Source organism: Montipora capricornis, chromosome 7, assembly GCF_036669925.1.
Source record: "Montipora capricornis isolate CH-2021 chromosome 7, ASM3666992v2, whole genome shotgun sequence".
NCBI lineage: Eukaryota > Metazoa > Cnidaria > Anthozoa > Scleractinia > Acroporidae > Montipora > Montipora capricornis.
The window spans coordinates 3,436,056-3,457,693 of NC_090889.1; the positions used below are offsets into that span (position 1 = coordinate 3,436,056).

At 38.0% G+C, this 21,638-nt stretch overlaps 2 protein-coding genes and 2 pseudogenes across 2 annotated transcripts; 1 reads left to right on the top strand and 3 right to left on the bottom strand.

The window, feature by feature from the left end:
* Positions 1–5,697: 5,697 nt before the first annotated feature.
* On the bottom strand, positions 5,698–6,822 carry LOC138055342 (uncharacterized). Its single transcript, XM_068901303.1, has one exon. The coding sequence runs from the start codon at positions 6,820–6,822 to the stop codon at positions 5,698–5,700; it is 1,125 nt and encodes a 374-aa protein (XP_068757404.1).
* A 310-nt stretch (positions 6,823–7,132) lies between these two features.
* Positions 7,133–7,642, bottom strand: LOC138055343 (putative ATP-dependent DNA helicase Q1). Its single transcript, XM_068901305.1, has one exon. The coding sequence runs from the start codon at positions 7,640–7,642 to the stop codon at positions 7,133–7,135; it is 510 nt and encodes a 169-aa protein (XP_068757406.1).
* A 1,765-nt stretch (positions 7,643–9,407) lies between these two features.
* Positions 9,408–15,375, top strand: LOC138055344 (uncharacterized; annotated as a pseudogene).
* LOC138057507 (uncharacterized) lies at positions 11,282–13,659 on the bottom strand (annotated as a pseudogene).
* Positions 15,376–21,638: the final 6,263 nt, after the last annotated feature.

Sequence of the window (21,638 nt, forward strand, 5' to 3'; positions counted from 1 at the left end):
TGTTCAGCCACAAAAGTTCGTGCAAAATTTGATGTGTTAGGTGAAAATCATGGTCAGGAAATTCTGGACTTACAAAAGAAAATGTCCAATGAGGAGGAAGTTGTACAGGAACTCACAAGGAAGGTAGTGGCAATTACTGACAGTTGCAGTTCAAATGAACAGCCATGTACCCAGCAGTGTGCTGATGATGCTACAAAAGCCAAATGTGAACTAAAACAAGCTAAGAAGAACATGCATTTTGGTTTTGCTATTGCGTTTGATAATATTGATGGAAAGTGTGAGTGCAGGCATATGACCAAGGACAACCAAAACTTGGATTTTCATTGGGTCAACCACAAGATAATAATGAACAGAGTTTCTGGAGGTTGTCTTGAGACTTTACCAAGGGCCATTACTTCCCTTTCAAATCTTAAATTGTTTCCCACTGTTGATGATCAGAAGTTTCAGCGTCACAACTACACAGTTTTAATATCAAGAGTTCTTGTGGAGCATTTAGATTGTTTTTCAGCTCTCAAGGATGTGTGTGTATTCCATATTCCTCACAAGTATTCCAATGAGATGGCCAAAAAGTCAGATGTTGTAAGTTATTCTTTTTTCCTTTGGATACTTTCATGTTGCTAAAGTTCTGCTTTAGTACTGGTTTTCAAAGTTTTCCCCTTTAATATCTGCTTTCATGCATCATGAATGAAGCAATTCAATTTTAGTCACAACAATTACTTGCGACTATTTAACTGTAAATGTGTGGCCACACCGAAATATACAGTTACACCTTGCTAACCCACTGACAAGCCTGGTGGTAATAGAGGGGGTTGGAACACAGGACTAGGTGTGAAATTTTTTATGGAACTTCCAGATAGTTTAGTACCAGAATAATAAGATTGGTATAGATGTTTCCTGTAGCCTAGTAAAGAATGTGCACAGCCTCTGATATCATGTAAAATATTATACTGTATATTTCAATGAAATTTCCTGTCAAAATATACTCTCATGATAACATAACTGCAGTGAGAAAAACATTTATGGGGGACTATTATTTGAGTAATATATAACAGGATTATTTGCTTTGAATAACCTAAGGCTGATTGAAAGAGCAAGCAAGTTCTGAGTTTCAGCTGGAATAAGGTATTATTTTCCCCTCAAGTTTCAAGTGAGTCACATTACTATTTAGTAAAGCAATGGCAATGAACAATAACAAATTAACATAGGATTTTAATGGTGAATTTTAAATTTTTTAATGTGGTAATGTCAATAAATTATTCATTTCAGCTTCCAATGGGTGTGTTATTAAAAATGAAAACCTGACTGAAGACATGATTGATATCCTGCGACATTTCCAAACATACCTGCCTACTGTAACTATTCAAGGCGAGAAGAAATTTGCTAGTCAGATATGCACGGGGGATCAGCTATCTTTTGAAAGAGCTGTGAATGCAATACATTCAGTGTCCAATGGTCATACAGCTGAAGACCGCCTTGAGGGTTTACCATGCAGCTTGGTGACTGGCACACAGGGGTCAAGATACTTGAGGTAAAGAATGTGTGCCTTAAAAAGTGTAAAATTATTATCATTAAGAATGTCTTACCACAAAAGAGAGCATATTGGTGACCTTAAACTTGCAAAGATGCATGACCTGTCCTAACCCTTTGAAATATACATGTATCCCAAACTTCACTTCCATCTATCAAATCTTAATTACAGTCAATAACTGATTGAATCTGTTTGAAAAAGATTCCTACTACTACTACTTTACATTTAAAGCAACTGCTTGCTTATGATATAATCCTTCCCATCATTAATATTTATCTAGGCTCCATATGGAGTACTAAAGTGGTGATGTCATAGTATTTTGGGGTACATTGTATCTGAGATATTAGCCACTTATGCTCTGATAACTCCATACAAACCCTTCTAATTTTTTTTGGATTGACCCAAGAAAAATTGGAAGGGTTTATTTGGAGTTTTCTTAACATAACTGGGCTAATATGTCAGTGGCAATTTGCCCCGAAAAGGTCATTGGAGTAGGCCTGTTGGGCATTGTTCTTTCAAAATATCCTGACAAAACCCATAATTTCCAAAATTTAATTTTTATGATGTCACCACTTTAGTACTCTTTTGTACTGTATGTAGATTTTATCCAAAACTATATCAATACTTTGTTATAATCATTGTAGAAACCATTATTGTAACATTGTTTTACATGATTTATTTGCAGTTATTATTTAGAAGATTTTACTCAGGGAGTTCTTCAGATGACCATTGCACCTTATTAACAGGAGAAATGTGAGAGAGGATCCACACTCCGCCTATCGACCAGATAGGGATTTCTTGATTTTAGAGGTGAAAGCCAGGATTTTGGCAGCTGCATTTCATGTTCTTGGCTTAAAAAGCAAAGACGAAAAACCACTGCATTACCCTTTCCCAGAGGACCTTCCTAACTGGAACAAATTGCAAAGGCTCCAGTTCTTACACAAAGCTGCTGGTATGATTGAAGGGGTAGTTTCTAAAGAAACTGTGGTGCTGCGTCGGTGGGGAAGTAGTATACAAAAATTTGGTTTATCAACGGAGTTGATAATGTAAATTGACCACCGTACAGAGATTCTAAAAGCTGACGTTTCGAGCGTTAGCCCTTCGTCAGAGCGAAGGGCTAATGCTCGAAACGTCAGCTTTTAGAATCTCTGTACGGTGGTCAATTTACATTATCAACTCTGTTGATAAACCAAATTTTTGTATGCTGGTATGATTGTCAATGAAATTGTTATTGATGAAGCAATGATGAACGGTTCTTTGCAAGAACTGGTGTCAGATGAGGAAAGAAGGGAAATTCAAAGATGTTTGGATGTTAATGAGGATGGCCGTTTCCCTTGTAGGTTTCCAGGGTGTAAGACATCCTTCAAATACAATGGCAAGAGCAAGAGAAGACATGAATTAAGTCATGATCCACCAGTTGTAATAGAAGAAGTGACAACCGCAACTTCATCCACAACCACAGACCAGGCGTCCAAAAGTAGTGATGATGTTTTAATTACAATGCTGCACTTCTTTCAGAAGGACTTTTCTTTATGAACTTTTTGGATGCTGTCTCAGAAGGGGATGGCCAGCGGATCATGAGACAATACAAGTATCTAATGCTTCTATGTAAAGCAGATGACCCACACAGCACCAAGTATGCACTGGAGAGCCTGTACCAGCTGCTCTTGGTGAATGGTTTAAGCCAGAAGGAGTCAGAGATCTTTGTGTGGAACAGGACTGTTAACAATCATGGAGGTCTTGGAAACAACATTCCACATGAGAAGTCGAGCATAGTAACAATTTCAACAAGCAAGGCTACTGTAACATTGGAGCAAACCTCTCAGAGAAGGCAGTATCAAGAATCTGCCATGCTGAGAAACCTGTCAGGAACATTAGTGGAAAGGTGGACAGACTTCTTCAGCGGATTATACGCTCAGGACAGCATATTCAACGTTTTCCTGTAATTGACTTAGATGCACTGTTCAAAAAACTAAATGAAAGTGAAGTTTTCAAATACCAAGAGGGTCGTAGTTACAGGCATTTCAAGGGTTTTGAAAGAGATGCTTTGGTAAACCTAGACATGTCAAAGATGTATGCATGGTTAAATGATCACAAAAAAAAGGTTTCTTCAGGTGTCAAGGCTAGGTAATGACTTCTTTCATTGCTTCTGGTCATTTGAAACTTAAGTGAAAAAAAGTCTTTTCAAAACAAAAATTAAGCATGATGTTTGAAGAACCCTTTCCCTGAAAAAATTCTGGGGAAAAAAAGGCTGGGGTATTCAAAATTGGCTTCTTTTAGCTGTTTGATTCCACACCTACTTTTAAAGTGTTTGTAAATTTTTGGCTTGGATCAAAATTAGGGAATATAAATTATGTTCCAGGTCAAAACTAAATTCAGGTTAAAATGATTTTCAATTTTCTTTGTCTCCAAGCCCAAATTATTCATGAAATTCATGAAAAATGGTACATTTTAAAGTAAAAATATACCATCACAAAGTTGCAAGTTTTAAAGACGTTTGTATGGTGGTGGTGATGGTGTTGGGGGACAAGCCAAAAAATTATCTCCCCTCCTCCCCATCCCCCCCAATAATAGTTTCAAGTCCAGTTGCAGATATTTTGGAGGTCTGCCCAGCAATAGGGAATTTTATTTTTACTAAGAGGACTATCAAATGTGTGCAAGTAAAAGTAGTAACAATGGATGCTATTTTTATAAAATTATTACCTTAGTGATGCTTAGAATAATGCATGTAACCTAACTATAAGTTCTACTGGGCTGTCAATAACTTTTATGTAATTCATAGAAGGGTAAATGAACATATAAGAATAAAGTTGGGTTCAATTACTCATTACTTTTTTTTCCTTTATGAACGAAAGTAAACAGGGGTGATGCACATAGTAGCAGGACTTAAAGGTTTGAGTGTACAATAAGTTATCTTAAATTTGTAAAAGAAAAAAACTCTTTGGAATTTTCTAACACGAATACTCTGTTACAGACCTCCGGGCCCGGTTCCTGAAAGGTCGATAAGTGTTAATCCAGGATAAAAATTTTGATCTGTTTTTGTATTTTACATTCCTATGCATTGTGTAGGGTAACATTTTGTGTTATTGTTACCGTATGTCATAGAGAAGGCTCATGTTTTTAGACGAGAAAACGTTGCCTGAAATTTAGCTTAATCCTGGGTTCAACGTAACTATCTTTTGAGGAACCAGGCCCAGATAGTTAGGGGCGAGTTAAATGCTTCCCCTTTTCACCTTATTTTGAATTCTCAACTGCACCTTACATGTATCTTAATGCCTGGAACAGGCTATAACAAGAATGAAATTGTACCTGACTGGTAAAGAATTAAAGATAATAATATTCAGTGATTGAAATGAGGGTGTTATGTGGTAAATCTTTATCTTGATATAACTTTTGAAACCGTCAAATGATATGTGAGCCCCAATAAAACTGATTAGAAAATTTCATCTGTAACTGAAAAACTATTTTTAAAAAAGGTCTGGACAGGATGCTAAACACTGATTTTGTAAAAAGTCTGAAAAATTAAAATTCATTTCCATACATGTAAATGAATGATTGACTCTGACAGGTGAGATTACCATATATCCTTCGGGTTTCTAAATGTGACTGCACATTACACCCATTCCCTCGAAAATGTCTGAAATTAACTCTGGACCAAGACATTCTATATATGTTCAAAAAGTGTTATATATATCACCTGTTTAAACTTTGATCTCTCTATTGGGTACACCTGTACAAGCAGATGCCATTGGAAAGTCAAAAAATGTGTCTGTCCTCAATGTCAAAAGAAAAGCACCTCATATTCCACTGTTAATATCCCTCTGAATCAACAAGGAAATTATTAGAAGTGTTGTTGGCTCAACAGTACTGCAATATTTACATTGTCCACAACTTTGTTTCAAAATTTACATTCATGATTTGAACACTGTATCATTTGTTCAACACTGCATCAAAACTCAAATTTAAAACTGGGTTTAAAGCAGCAAATGGAACACCTGCGTCTAATTGCTCATCAGCAGATTCATCTGCTGACTCATCCCACTGAGAAAAGCTGAGATTGTCAATAACCATATTAGCAAGTTCATCGTCCACAACAAGATCATTCCAATCATTTCCAAGAAAGTCACTCTCTTCATCGGAACATTCATCTTCTGAACTCAGTTCTGTGACTAACGTTTCTCCAAATACGTCTTACATGACTGCATGACTGCATGAATTTCAAATGCATGCTTCATATCCCATATCTCCACCACAGTACAAATGTCCGACACAGAAAACAATTCATTACAGTGTTCTGCAACTTGTTGAATTTGCAGATCAGAAAATCCAAGCAAAAACTTGGGGTTGGTGAAAAATTTCATTTTCCCACTTGCATCTCTTTGTAACAGATTTGTGTGCAACTTATTGTGATATGCAGCCAGTTTATTTACCAGTGTAGTTTTCTGTTTTTCTTGCTCTGTAGATGACCGTTTTCTTTTTAAATTGAGATGGAGGTCAGCTCTACAGAGAGAGTAGGCAAGAGGTTTGCATTCATATGTGCCACATTCACACATGACTGAACAGCTGTCACAGCAAAGGTGCGCAGGATTCTGTGGAGAACAATCCACATCAAAATATTGCAGCAATTGCTTACGTTGGCAGCCATTTGATTTTATGTAACTCTTTATGTCCTGGTCCACATGAATAAGTTGCACTCCTTGGTAGAGCAGATAAGCGGTGCACTGAGAGCCATCCCTTCCTGCTCTGCCACTCTCTTGCAAGTAGCTTTCTACATTTTTGGCTGGGCCAAAATGGATTGTCCGATAGACCTTCTTACAATCCACACCCATACCGAATGCAATTGTAGCAACAAGAATAGGGATGTGTCCTTCATCACACTGAAGTGACTCAAGAATGAGATCTTTATTTGATTTGGGGCTGCAAGAATGTAACATTTCAAGAACCATTCTTTTTAGATCTTTGTTCTGTGGGTCAACATAAATTTTATCCCCAATAAGGGTCTTCAGTGTTGAATACACAACTGCACACTGCTTTATTGTCTGACAATAAATTATTGTTCTAGTAGCCATGGAGTGTTTGTCAATTACCTCTTTGGCTATCCAATGAAAATAATCTGAAAGGCGAGCATTCCTTTCCATGTACTTAACAACATATGCAATGTTGGGTTTGTTTGGATTTTCCTCAACAATGTGAGCCTCTTTCATGATGAGTACTTCACAAATTGTGTCTCTAGTATCTTTTGTGGCTGTAGCAGTAAGGGCAACAAATGGAGTGCGTGGTAATAATGAACGCATCTCATGTAACCGAGAGAACCACACTCAAAAGGCTGCAAGGTTGTTGCTCTTCGATTTCCCCCTAGAAATTATAATTATACCAGTGTATTATAGCTTCTAATATGAAACTTGCAATCGCATCATACAGAAATAACTCTCTTTATTCTCTTGAAGAAATCGTGTGAACCAATGTCAACTGTGTGACATTAGGGTAAGATCATGCTAAATATGCATTTGTATACGAAAACCTTTCATTTAAAACTATTAATTCTATTCCCCGGGAGTCCAGAACGATGAAAGAATAACCTCATTGAAGCGATAATAATATTTCTTACCAATGGCAAATCACGTGCGCTTCAACCACGGCAACTGCTCTCACATAGGATCTGTAGGTTTCGTTTGCCAACATTCTTCGCCATCTAATGTCGCCAAGCCAAGATTCAGGTGATCCGTAAACGATAGAGAATTCTCCACTCTCCACCTTTTTTATCTCCGCCGCCGAACTGATATCACTCAGCGATATTGCGCTTACTCCAAGCAAAGATAGACGGGTCACTTGATCTTCCATAAGATTAATTAACGGAGAAATCACGATTACAATATTCTTCTCGCATTTATCTACCGAGGCAAATACCGTAGGTAAAGCTTGGAACACAACAGACTTTCCATAACCAGTCGGCAAATTGACATACACATCGACTTTCAGTTCCACTAGTCGAATTGCTTCTTCCTGGTGCTTGTTAAGCTTCTCAAAGCCGAAAATATCGCATACTTTGACAAACGCGTGGTCCAGCGAACTCTCCCGCCATTTTGGTTTTCTCGCGTATATCGAGATCTCCATGTAAAGCCACTTAGCCACGTAAGGCCCACGGGTGTTAGCTCCACAAAAATAAGAGCCGAACTCTGATTGGTGAAGAAATATTGACGTCACGGAAATCGTTTTGAAGCTCGAGATCGCAGACGCTATTTTTCAGAGGGAGAGAAGCAACGGCCGGAAATGCGTCTGCTGTTTGCAGGCTAGGTTTGTACGTACCGTTTGATAAGTCGAAGGTTATGTCCAGGAAGTTGGTGCTGAGTTGGTTGGCCTGAGCAGTGATGTTTAGTTCGAGTTCGTTAAAGGCGTGAGTGAGGTCTTTTCTTGCTTTGTCACTCAATCTACCGGACTTTGTGTCTAGGAGTACCAAATCATCGTCACGATAGAGGCCGATGTTGTTGCCAAAGCTATCTTTAAGCTTTATATATATATATATATATATATTTTTTTTTTCATATATATATATATTTATATATATACGTGTAATAAAGTTGCTAATGCCGTTAAACAGTGCTCAATACACTTTTTAATTGTAGAGATTTGAATAAGACGATATAAAGAATAGACAATATTCAAAGTAACTACGAGTTTCGTGCTCACGTACTCATCAGACAGTAATTAAAAACTGGTGATTCTTCTTCAGAGGACTCCGATTACGAGCCTCTGCAAAAACAGGCTCACAAAGATAACAACAGCGAAACGTTAGTGTTCATTGCAGCATTTGTTTTGATCAGTAGGTTACCCAAGCCATTCGTTTTACCCCATTGTTTTTAAAAGGTCATATGTATGATTTTGCTGTTAATGTTTACTTTTCTGCCCTTATATTTGCTGTCATCCATAGCACCACCGTGTCAGAAGGACTATTTGTAGCCACCACCTCAATTATTGTGGATTTTGTTAGAGAGTTTAACAAATTCTTTAGATGCCCTTCAATGGAAGGAAGATGCAAAGGTAAACATTGTATATTGAAGATTTATACATATGCAGTCTATAATCATAGGCTGAGTAAAGAAGTATCTACTTTTATTGTGAAAGGAAATTCTGTATTCCCACTGAGTCAGGCTGCAGTGCATGCAAGTGAAATTTGTGCATACCTACACTTATGGCTTAGTGAAAATCTTGACCAGTCCACTCCTAAATGGGATGTTTGGTTAATAAAATAAAACAAAACAAAAGAAAAAAAACATATATATATATATATATCTATATACATATTTTTCTGAAATCCTAATAAACAGTTTTCCCTTTCGACAATTAGAAATATCCCAAAAGTGTCTTTATTTTCAGTGCTCAATTGCCTGGCAAACTTAGTAATTTTTCCATGAAGTGGATATTACAATAAATATTTGGTTTTTTTCTCTACTGTTTCTTCTGGTTGAAGATTTTTCTATATCATGTCTTGTCCCATTGTATGTCGAAAAAGACGTAAAGTATTCTGTGATGTGTTTATATGCAGACGATTTTTTTTCAATTGTTCTGGATAGTACCAGTAGCAGACATGTTACAATTTACGAAATAACACAGTGATTTTTAAAAACATGTTTACACAGAATCTTCTGTCAGCTTCAGTATGTCATGTTTCCTTTTGTTCTTATTGTTAAATTAGCATTTTGTGCACACTATAATATTGAACTCTGTACTTCGTAATTCAAACTGAAGATGACAAAAGATTCTGTTGAAACATGTTTGTAAAAAAATGTTGTGTTGTTTCTTAAAATTATATTCAATTGAAATCATTCCCTTAGGTAGTCTTGTGCTTGTTAGCACAAGCAAGGCTGGACTTGGTGGATCCATGAGATTTGTGTTCCAGTGTAATGGATGCTGGGAAAAAGAAATAAATTATCAAAGCAGTAGACCACACTGGGGATTTTTGGCCAGAATTTATCCTATCGCCAGATTGAGGCTGCCCTCTGGGCCGCTCGGCTGGATAATATCAGATCGAGGTTGACGAAAGATGGCCGCTAGAGAATTAAATACCGAGATAATAAGAGGTCTTTCTAAAGAGATTGGAAGTTTCTACGAAAAAACCGAGTCCAAATATTGGAAGTCCTTGCCATGTGAAGCGGTCCCTGAGAAGCTTGCGATCCAGGATTTGTTTAAAGAGTTGAACCGATTGAAAGAAGATTCCTTGAAGTCTTACTCACGAATATCTGCTCGAGATAAACTAACAGTGTCTTCCTGTAATTTGCACGACATGGCCTGCCGCGAGCTTGACAACTGGAAAAGGTCGATAATTAGAAGAGAGTTTTTTGTCGCCAAACATTCCAATCCATGGGTTGTAGAATTCAGCTACAGACTTCATAAGGAGATATTCGATCATTTAGTGGAAATCCTTACTTGTACATCCATGTATGGAGTAAACATCCAGAACCAACTTAAAAAAACGGCGAAGCAAAAGAAAAGGTCATTGAAGTGTCTCACAAAAGAAAGCTGGAGTGATGGTTTTCAGATGGACAAATAACTGGAGAGATGGGGTTTAGAAGAAGCATTAAAGGCAAGGGACACACTGATCTACTTGTGGATGCAAATAGGCCTTTCCAGCTTAAATACATTTACTCCACAGAAATGTTCAAATTAAGTGTTATTATGGTGTCTGGAACGAAGAAGGAGTTCCTCAGTTTATTTGAAATCAATGAATCTACTGTGCACGTTTTAGTTCCTGTTGTGTTTAACAATTAAGAAATAGATTCCATGTTACCGTGTGTCTGCTCAGTAATAGACCACAGATGACGTCAAAATGTGGTGAGAACAAAAGGCGATAGTTGAGTGCGTCACTGATGTTCTCACCACATTTTGACGTCTTCTGTAATCTATTACTGAACAGAGGCACGGCAACATGGAATCTATCTGTTTTATATAATAATTTTTTTATGCTGACGTCAGCTATGCGTCTGCCCTCTCATAGGCCATAAGTGAGAGCCAATCAAAATGCAAGAATAACTTGGACTATTATATAAAGAATATTGTATTGGTTGACATTGGAATATTCCAGTTGTTTTTGTTGTTTTTACATCAGAATTATCAGAATTAAGTTGCAAGATGATTATGATTACCAGGGCATGGACTGTACAAAATTTTTAACTATATATATATATATACATATATATATATATATATATTTTTTTTTTTTGGAAATATCCATACTTACCCAAAGAAGGTGATGAGAAATTATGACAAGAGGAGAGAAATCCAGAGACAAAGGCAGGGTTCATACTATGACCTTCCATGACACGGATATTGATCTTTATGGTTGAACACATAAAGATTAGATACTTTCCATCTTCAGTTTTCAACATTTATCCCATAAATATCATACAAGTTGTGAAATTGTTATTATTTGATTATAGTAGGCCACTTTGTGTCCTCTAAGCTTCACTGCCAAGCTGAATATAATACAATGTATATCAAAAGCAATCTACTTCAATGGCCAATTTGTGGATTTGTTATCAAGTTTTCTTTTAGGGGTTTGTATAACACAAAATAATACGTAATTTTTATGAAACCAATAAGAACATTATAACCTTAAACAGCATATAACATTAAAGCTCTTATTATCAATGAACTTTCCTCAGAAAAACCTCTTATTATCTCAATATTTAATTCTCTAGCTACTACCTTTGAACACCCCCAATCTGATATCATCCAGCCAAGCCTCACAGAAGATATTCATTTTTGAGCTTCAGCAAGAATTTTTTTCATCTTTAATGTTATTTTCCCCGCTGAACCACAAGCAACAATTTCTTTTGAAATTTCACATGAGCAGTACATGCATGCACCTTCAGTGCTTGAAGGCATACCACATGAACAATATCCTGCAGTGTTGCACCGCTTTGGAATGTACGTGTCTTTACATTTCTTGTAGGTATCATGAAATGGATTCTGTTGCCTTAATGTTGGACATATGCTCATGCCTAAACACGTTGACCCATCTATGGTTTACAAGGGAAAAACTGGCAAACGAAGCAAGTTGCTGGTGTTTAGACTCTCTTCCCTGCATTGAGTTAATTCCTAAACCCACACCAAGATCTTCATAAAGCTGTTTGGTATGAAAGGGTACACAGTAGCCCATTCCCCAAACACTGAGATTTGCAGAATGAAATAATGATGTCAAATTAAAATACTGTCTGCAATCCTGCTCTAAACTGGGTAGATCACTGGAGCTAATATTGGAGACTCTGCTGGCAAGGGACAAGCAGTTCCTTAGGTGAAGACCCATTCTCCCAAGAGACAATACAAAAAAGTTCTTGGCCTGCTCAATATTTCCTTCCTCAATTTGAGCTTCAACAAGATACATAAAGCCATCACAAAATTTCTTCGTTTCCTCCCCAGTGAACCGAAATTCAAAGGGAGATGACTTTCGATTCTCTTTGAACCACCGCAAAATCTTATTATACATCTTCTTGCACTTTAATTTAAACCGGAGGGCCTTCAAATGCCTACGTAAAGAGTTATCTTCTGCCAAGTGAAAAACAGACTTTGCACTGGTGGGAATCTTTGCTTTAGCCAAAACATGGGTGAAAAGCAACTTATGCCAATGCCCCCGGCAATTATTTCCCACATGAAGATTATCACATTTTGCATTCTGAATAACTGGACCAAGAATTGGCTCAAATTCTTTTCTAGATTTAAGGCTTGCTATGTAGTTGCATACTTTTGTACGTATTGTCTGCTCTTGAGCAGCATTAATTGCCCTTCCCTGTTTTTCTTTAAATTGTGTCACCTTTTTCGCAACTTCTTCCCTGAATTTATATTCCCATGGCTTCCACTTACTTTGTGGATTGTTACTCAAGCTTTGCCCTCTTTCCTGTAATTCAGTAAGTTGCACATCTGCAAAAGGACATGGGTATTTAGCAGCATTGCTCAGTTCTCCAGAAAATTTTGCAAGCCACTTCATATCTGATGGAACAAGTTTAAATTCAAACTTAACCTGCTGATCTCTTACTGTAAACGTTTGACTTGCAATAGCAGTCATCTCTGATCTAAGTTGTTTGCCATATTCTACCATTGCAGGGTGATCTTCTTTACAGTTGGCGCCACAAATCAAAAAATTGTCATCTGGCGAGGCAATTCTTTCTAAAACATTCAAAAATGAAATAAGCCATGCACAAGCCTCATTAGCCTTACCAAAAGGGGCATCATCTGCGCCAACTGCTACTAGAAAATGACCCTTTTCTTTACCAAACCATGTGAGAAAATTAGGTATATGGCTATCTATGTGAAGGTAGAGGTCTGCCATTTGGAGTAAACGCTCTTTAAGGTCAATATAATAACCAGGGATCACTGGCAGCAAGTTTCTATTAACTTCTTCATTTTCCTTTTCTACTTGACCTTCAGCAGGTGTCTGCGGTATGCTATTAAGTTCTCCAATATTTTGTACCTCTATAAATTTCATCAACTCTTTGTAAGGTACAAGTGCAGGTAATCTACAACCCTCTTCAAACTCTGTGCGTTTTCGCTTCTTTGCTGGGATGTCATAATCAAATATTTCTGAAGACCTAATATTACAATACTCTCTCTTGCTAAGAATTCCACCCTTGTATAGCACACTTACAGACTGAGAAAATTCTTTGAGGACTTTTCAAATTTAGCTACAGATTTAGCCACAAGCTGTGGTACAACTGCTTTACAAACAGTTTTTGACTTTTTAAGTATGCCAGTAACTACTTTAGTTTTACAATTTGTTACTAAGGTGCTCCAAAGTCCATTGGCAGTTGCACATTGAACTTCAGGCTCTGTACTTGGTGTAGAGTGAATTTTCTTGGCAGAATCATATGTAAGCTTTCTTCTCTTAGCTGAAATGTTGTGTGACAAACCAACACACTTGTCACTGTTGTTTTCATCAAGAGTGGTTGGCATTACAACATGTTGTCCTCTTGGCAGATGCACTATTTCATTATCTAATAACCCTCGCTGTAGAGAGAAAAAAGGAAGAGTGACTTTAGAATTTTAAACACTGAAATAACAATCTGATAAAATTATTTGAAACATCGAAATACTGAATTGCTGTAATTACGGCTCTGCATAAATATTTTGCACAAGTGCATGTCTCCTACAACATCTTATTTATTACTGATTTAAGATATCATATCAGCCTCTAGCAAAGTAATGCAAAAAAATCACAACGTTTCGACCACTCCGAGTCAATTGTCAAGTGCTTATGATTTTTATTCTTTGTTTTTATTGCAAAATCGATCTCTAAGAAATTACTCAAAATTGCGTCAAAAATCCCCAGTGTGACTTGCCACAGAGTCAAGGCGTCAGTTGGTGTCCTTTGCCCTGTCTCTGGCCTTTTTCATTAGTGGTCAGGGATATGCCTCATACAGAAAAAGGTTAGGCAAGGGATTAGGGCTGGGAGTGGTTTCAGAGAAGCCATTTTTAGAAGTTGTGGATGTGGCACTCCCTAAAATAAAAGAGATCCTGGATGAGCTCTGTGAAGATGGAAAACATCAGATGAAGAGTATCTTAAGTGACCAGTTGGGTAGTTGGGAGCGGGCTGTAACAACATGTGATGGTTGTTGGCAAATAAGGGGCCATTTTAGCCAAAATTGTACTTTTATTATAAAAAATTACATAACGGGGTGGTCTTTTGTATTATGGGGGGCAGATAGAATATGCAATGAAGAACTGTGGCAGGGGACTGCCAAGGCTGCAGAGGGTCATTTGTCACAATTGCAATGGGCCAAAGCTAAGGAGGAGGGGTTAAAGGTAGAAGTAAATTGGCAAGACGCTGATTCCTCTTCCCCAAAGGGGTTCCGGTATTCATTTAACAATGAGCTAGAGTCCAAGATCATGTTATGTGGAGGGCATGTAGGGAGAGCTCATGGGAAAAAGCTTCAGGAGTTTCAAGGCATGTCAACCTTTACTTCTGCATTCATTGCCATACATAAAGAGAAGTTTCCAGATGTTAAATCTGTGAAGTGTTGTTGTATGAATAAAAAACATGTATATGTTGCAACAAGAAACAAGTCAGTGTGTGGGTGCATAGGCCCTGGATTTATGCGAAGCGCAAAACGAAATCATTATTGTGCCCTTGTGCATGCTGGGGAGGATCCTGAAAAGTACAGAGAGACCATGCTTGCCTTGGGGAGGTACCACTGTAGAGATATACATGAGAGGGTGGGTGGTTCTTGCTCATTTCATCCCTTGACCAAATGTAGTTGCGAGGAATGTAAACCAGATGAACAAGGGTTTTATGGGGAACTCAAATGTCTTGGGGAGCCGTACCACTCACTTCATGCATTGAAGTGTGACTTCCATGCCCTTGCATATGAAATTGAATGTACAGCAAGGGCCAATGAGGCTGAGAAAGTTATTGATCCTGGTTTGGGAAAGGGTCACTCAAATTTGCCTGAGTCCACATTTAGTGTACTTGCTAAGGTGAGGGCTAAGGACATCAACCCTCACCAGAAACATTACTAGGCATCAACAAACCTTGGGCTTATTCAAGCAAGCATGACTTGGTTCTATAAGAATCGAGGTCCAGAATACCACTGGATTGTAGACTTGTATTCTCGACTGGGTCTTCCACTACTTGATGGAATCCAGCAAATGGTATGAATTTGTATTGGATCTCTTACAAGGTTTCATATTCGCTGTTTCTTTTGGGGCATAATGATGATTGCCTTGCCATATCATTTTTGCAGTGTGAAAATGACAACAGAGAACGGATGAAAAGGCTAGAGAGAAAAAAAACAGAACATGGGAAGAAGAAACATGTTCAGCAAAAGGTTAACCGGACAGAGGAACAGACATTAAGGTAGAAAATTATTGTTTCACATTCAGGGTTCGTATGCGTCTCTTGTGTGTTCATTCCTCTGCATACTTGTACGACATTGGACACTGTTTTGTCTCCAAGGTGGCTTTCTCTTGTGTTGAATTGTAAATGAGGATAAACATAAATAATTTGATCCCCTGGGTAGGGAAATGGTGATGACTCCCTTGAATATCATAATTATAATCTCTTCTTCGTTTTCAATTGGCCATCTGTTGGATGTGTACACATAGTGATGTACAAAAAAATAGATTGGTACATTGTATTTTTAAAAAAATTATCTATTTTCTTTTTCATTTCACTCATTTGATGGAAGGTCACTTTGTATGGTGGAGATCCTCCATTGCTACTTTGTAAACCTAAAATCGACACACATTATCAAATGTAAATATTCGATAAATTAAAATAAGGAGAATTGCAAAACTAAATACCTGACAAATACATGATTCAAAATCACAGAAAAGCTGTGGGGACAATGACGGGTGTTACACTTTAATGACTCATTTGAAAAAAGAAAATTCAACTTTTTTCTCTCTTCCTCCCCACCCCCTTCCCTGTCCCCCGAAACTCTAACAGCCTCCCCTTTTGCGAAATGGAAGAGTCCACCTTTTTCTTTAAGGTTACTTCCCACCTTCGCGGGTGCCCTTCGCCAAAAACATTGTACGCGCGCCAGTTTAAATAAAACCCCAACAAAGTACATATCATTAGAAAGCTTAATAAATGTACTTGACGAAAAATATACAATTTTAGCGAAGTTTTCTTTCAGGAAGTGCCACAGGCCGGTAAGGCGTGAAACGACCGAGGGTTCTTCTATTGAATTTATCGGCTATCAGATTCCAAAGTACGAGCAAAATGGCTGCACAGTCTTATTCACAAGGCATCAATCAACAAAAGTGTGTCGGGCTTTTTCGATATTCTGATTGGTTGTCTAGATATCCACGTCTAAAGTTGGAGTAGCTAAAAATGTGCGAGACGTGTTGCGTAAATGGACGCCACGCGAAAAATATGTTAACCATCAAAATTTCCCGACACACTTTTGTTTGTCATTATCTCTGGAATGTTCTGGCGAAATTTTACGACAATCCGCCAAATCTGCATACCCTATAAATTCGGTCAAAGTGGATGTATTCCTCTCAAAATCATATGCGAGATTTTCGCTTGTATAGGTTCGTAAGCAACTCGCGCCACGCCTGGAGATTATCTCGCCTGATCAAACCGCAAACCAATGGAACGACAGGACCTTCTACCGTCTGTGACAATAGATGAAGATTTCCCGGGAAAAGCATCGCATTGCAACACGTTTTTCATATCGCTCAGTCGAGTGGAATTCAGGACGTCGACACAATTACGTACACTGGGCAAAGACACTAAAGGCAAAGGCAAAACCCGTGCCAAAAAGGTCAAAGGCGGAAAACGTGCCGCTGAAAAACAAGAGGCGACAAGTAACGAATCGACAGACAGCTCAAGTGCTCCAGTGTTTAGGGCCGTTGGTATCGCATTTTTCTTTTTCTTCATCGCTTCCACCAGATTCCGACGAAGAATCTTGTCCACAATCTGCACTGGCGTTGACTTTGATTTTTAAGGTACTTGCTCCAAGGATTTTCACCGGCTCCAGGTCTTCAGGAGATGCCGAGATTGTCGAAGGTGTTTGGCCAAACCAAGAGCCTTTGTCGCTTTCGGCGAGGTTCTTTTTCTTTCTTTGGCAAAATGGAGATATTTCTTTCTTCTTTGGGCCGGTTTTTTTTCTTTTCTTTACCCAAGGACTTTTTTCCGCTTTTGATTTTTCCATACGAGTTATTAGAGCTTCCACGTGGGAATTTTGTCAAGTACGTGCGTGATGTAAATAAAAATATGAAAATAACATTAATACGAGCGTAAGCTTTTGCCGCGAAAATTTCCCCAAGGGGTCTCGCCCGTTGACAAGATTATGACACCTTCGTAGTTTATTAAGTTTGTTTGAAAATACGTTTTTTCTAAATAACTCGGCCGCTTTTTGAGATTTTTAACATTTTCCTTTTGTAAACGCTAGATAAAATGACTGACTTAACTTTTGTCAAATAAAAAAAAAAAACGATTTTTTCGGCCTCTGAAGGTGGGAAGTAACCTTAAAGGAGGTTTCCCTAATTTCATTTCAAAAATAGCAGCTAGTTCTCTTTTTTGCAGTTTCTTGAGGTCACTAAGGGTGTAACTTTCACTGTTGTGGTGACAGCTGTTGCTTGCAAGTGAATCACTGTTGCCCTCAGGTTGTCGAGATTCCTGTACATCTACTTGCTGTGTGGAAGGAGTTTGTGATACTTCTGCAGTGAAATTTCTAACAGCATTCTTAGCCACAAGACTCTTTCCCTGTTCCCAATAGGAGATGTCCCTTTTTTGGTACATTCTATGTTCACGGGCACATCCCTCATGCTCCAAGACTTCTATCCTTTTTTCTACTAGCAAAATCTGTCGACAACTATCCCATCGATTACATTTTCTTTGAAAGTATTTTCGCATGTCGTCATTTTTCTTTTCAACACCTGCAAAATGACAAGGAAAAAAGAGGACAGATTTAAAAATATTTAGTACCAGTGGATTAAAAGTGTGGCACTTACATACATGTCCATGAAAGTTGTAATACTTGAATATAGGTATTTTTGCATGGTGTACGTAGTACCGTATTTACCCAGGTATAATACGCACCCCAATTTTGGACTGCATTTTGAAAACAAAAAAGTTAGAGCAAAAAGCAGAGAAATTGTTCATGCAAAACTAGTGTGAAAAAAACTTATTTCCTGGATAAGAAAATTTGTTCCGCTACATACAACAGTAAAGTAAATAAGCCTATGTAAAGTGTTTAAAAACTGAAACCTTTATACAAACTTTAACTCTTAGTCACAATCAAACAGCACTTCTCTCGCACAAGATTTGTCATCGACAAGTTCATCTTGTTGTCCGTCCACAAGATCGTCGTGTGTGTTATCAATGTTTTTTTACTACTCCATATTTGACAAAATACGACTCAATCATCTCTTCAGGCAGAACTGAGGTCAATCCGCCAAGAATTACTGCTAAATTGGTGTTTTCTCTGTAAATGCTGCTTTCATGCTTTCAGTCACACAAGCTTCGAAAGCATAAATAAGCAGGCTTCCTCGTCTCCCCAGTCCCAACACGTGGAGCACGCCAAACTCTTTATTCCTTCGGCATCCAGTTGGCCTTTCCCCTAGGCGTCGCTTGTTTTCGACTTTAGGCACCGTTTTCCTCTTGAAAATCACCATTGGTCTTAATTTTGATCCATCACCAGCTTGCGCCAACAAAACAGTTGCGTGACATTAATTTTCTTCTCTGCGGTGTAATGTTGATCATTCGGTTCGGCGGCATATCAAAGATCAGTGGCGTTTTGTCCATATTTCCAGTAACATGTAGTGGGTAGTTGTGTTCTTTGCAGACTCTGTTTGTTGCAGATTGTGTCTGACCTCATCAGTATCAATGCTTTTTGCAAGTGCCCTCAACGAGATGGTTATTCTGGCTTTGCCAAGTTCAATTCTAACATAATGTCTCAGTTGGATTATGCACAATTTTATCACTGGGTAAGGGATAAGTTGAAAGTATGGAAGGAAATCTATAGTCAAGGGCAGTAAACCCCAGCTTAGAAATTGCCAGTTAAATCAGTGAGCACATTCATTCAAATTCCTTTATAAGCTAAAAGTCACTTTGTTAAGAAATCCTGAATCAGCACAAATGTGCTGTCCGATTACGAGAAACGTTAGAATGGTAGGAATATCCCAAAATGTAAATATGGTCTTTTTTGGGATTTCTGTGTGAAATCCCCCCCCCCCGACAGGATAGATTGCAATGCCAGCTAGATGAAATTGAACATGCTTATAAGACATGCCCACAGTTTTTATTTCGTTAATCTAAATAATGATGTAAAATGATGAGGAATAATATATACCTGAATTAAATGTTGTACATAGAAAAGCAGCAAATTGAATAATGGTAAGAACAAGTGAAAATGAATTGGCACATGCATCCTGTGTTGGTGCAAATAAGTAATCACCTACAAAATTAAGTTTTTCAAAATAACTTGACTGAATGCAAATAATAGCTAAATAAAATAAGATTTAGACTGCACTCCATCTCTGGTTTGTGAACCGCTGTCTGTTATTATGTACATGTATTGGTTGACAACATAGGTACTATCAGGGCTGTCACTATGTGGTCTATGTCTAAAAACTGCAAGTAGTTTTTATTGGCCAGTGGGCAAGTGACAGCAAACTAAACGGAACTGCAGACCTCAGGTGAGGCAAGAGGCAAAAGGTAACTTACATGGCAATCCTGAAGGACTTCTTACAGTTTTAGTCTTAAATAATTAATAAGAATGAAAAGAACCTACGAGATATATGGACCTACAAGTTGTCCAGTTCATGAGAATTATATTCCTCTGGTTCACTTTCTGAAGAAGAGAATGTCTCAAAGGCAAGCTCCTTTTCTCCGGGATTGTCAAAGAAATTGAACAAATCTTGAGGCAAAGCCTGCATGATCTCCTCAAAGCAGGCTATGTCCTCAAAGGTTTCTTGAAATATTTCCAGAACCATCTTTGCATGAACAATGTTAAATACAGGAAACTTCTTTAAGATGTCAGAAACCAAAGGTTTGAAATATCTCCTCCACATAATCTAATGTAAAAGTATAAAACACAAAAGATAAGCTAGTTTCATGTGCCTGAAGTACAAAGCTTTTATTTTGTAGTCTTAGTTACTCAGTAGACTACTGGTAGTTTCAACTATAAAGGACCTTATGCCGAGAGAGGCGCCTAAAAATAATATAAACCTAGCGCACTAAAGACTAAAATAAAAGGGGGTATAATTGCGGTCGGTCGGTTTAAAAACTGAAACCTTTATACAAACTTTAACTCTTAGTCACAATCAAACAGCACTTCTCTCGCACAAGATTTGTCATCGACAAGTTCATCTTGTTGTCCGTCCACAAGATCGTCGTGTGTGTTATCAATGTTTTTTTACTACTCCATACTTGACAAAATATGACTCAATCATCTCTTCAGGCAGAACTGAGGTCAATCCGCCAAGAATTACTGCTAAATTGGTGTTTTCTCTGTAAATGCTGCTTTCATGCTTTCAGTCACACAAGCTTCCAAAGCATAAACAAGCAGGCTTCTTCGTCTCCCTAGTCCCAACACGTGGAGCACGCCAAACTCTTCATTCCTTTGGCATCCAGTTGGCCTTTCTCTTGGGCGTCGCTTGTTTTCAACTTTAGGCACCGTTTTCCTCTTGAAAATCACCATTGGTCTTAATTTTGATCCATCACCAGCTTGCGCCAACAAAACAGTTGCGTGACATTAATTTTCTTCTCTGCGGTGTAATGTTGATCATTCGGTTCGGCGGCATATCAAAGATCAGTGGCGTTTTGTCCATATTTCCAGTAACATGTAGTGGGTAGTTGTGTTCTTTGCAGACTCTGTTTGTTGCAGATTGTGTCTGACCTCATCAGTATCAATGCTTTTTGCAAGTGCCCTCAACGAGATGGTTATTCTGGCTTTGCCAAGTTCAATTCTAACATAATGTCTCAGTTGGATTGTGCACAATTCTATCACTGGGTAAGGGATAAGTTGAAAGTATGGAAGGAAATCTATAGTCAAGGGCAGTAAACCCCAGCTTAGAAATTGCCAGTTAAATCAGTGAGCACATTCATTCAAATTCCTTTATAAGCTAAAAGTCACTTTGTTAAGAAATCCTGAATCAGCACAAATGTGCTGTCCGATTACGAGAAACGTTAGAATGGTAGGAATATCCCAAAATGTAAATATGGTCTTTACTGGGATTTCTGTGTGAAATCCCGCCCCCCCCCCCCGAAAAAAATACCTATCAGTGACAGGATAGATTGCAATGCCAGCTAGATGAAATTGAACATGCTTATAAGACATGCCCACAGTTTTTATTTAGTTAATCTAAATAATGATGTAAAATGACGAGGAATAATATATAACTGAATTAAACGTTCTAAATAGAAAAGCAGCAAATTGAATAATGGTAAGAACAAGTGAAAATGAATTGGCACAGGCATCCTGTGTTGGTGCAAATAAGTAATCACCTACAAAATTAAGTTTTTCAAAATAACTTGACTGAATGCAAATAATAGCTAAATAAAATAAGATTTAGACTGCACTCCATCTCTGGTTTGTGAACCGCTGTCTGTTATTATGTACATGTATTGGTTGACAACATAGGTACTATCAGGGCTGTCACTATGTGGTCT

Excerpts from the sequence above, each read along its gene's own strand:
- LOC138055343 (XM_068901305.1), bottom strand. The coding sequence starts at position 7,642 with ATGGAGATCTCGATATACGCGAGAAAACCAAAATGGCGGGAGAGTTCG.
- LOC138055342 (XM_068901303.1), bottom strand. The coding sequence starts at position 6,822 with ATGCGTTCATTATTACCACGCACTCCATTTGTTGCCCTTACTGCTACA.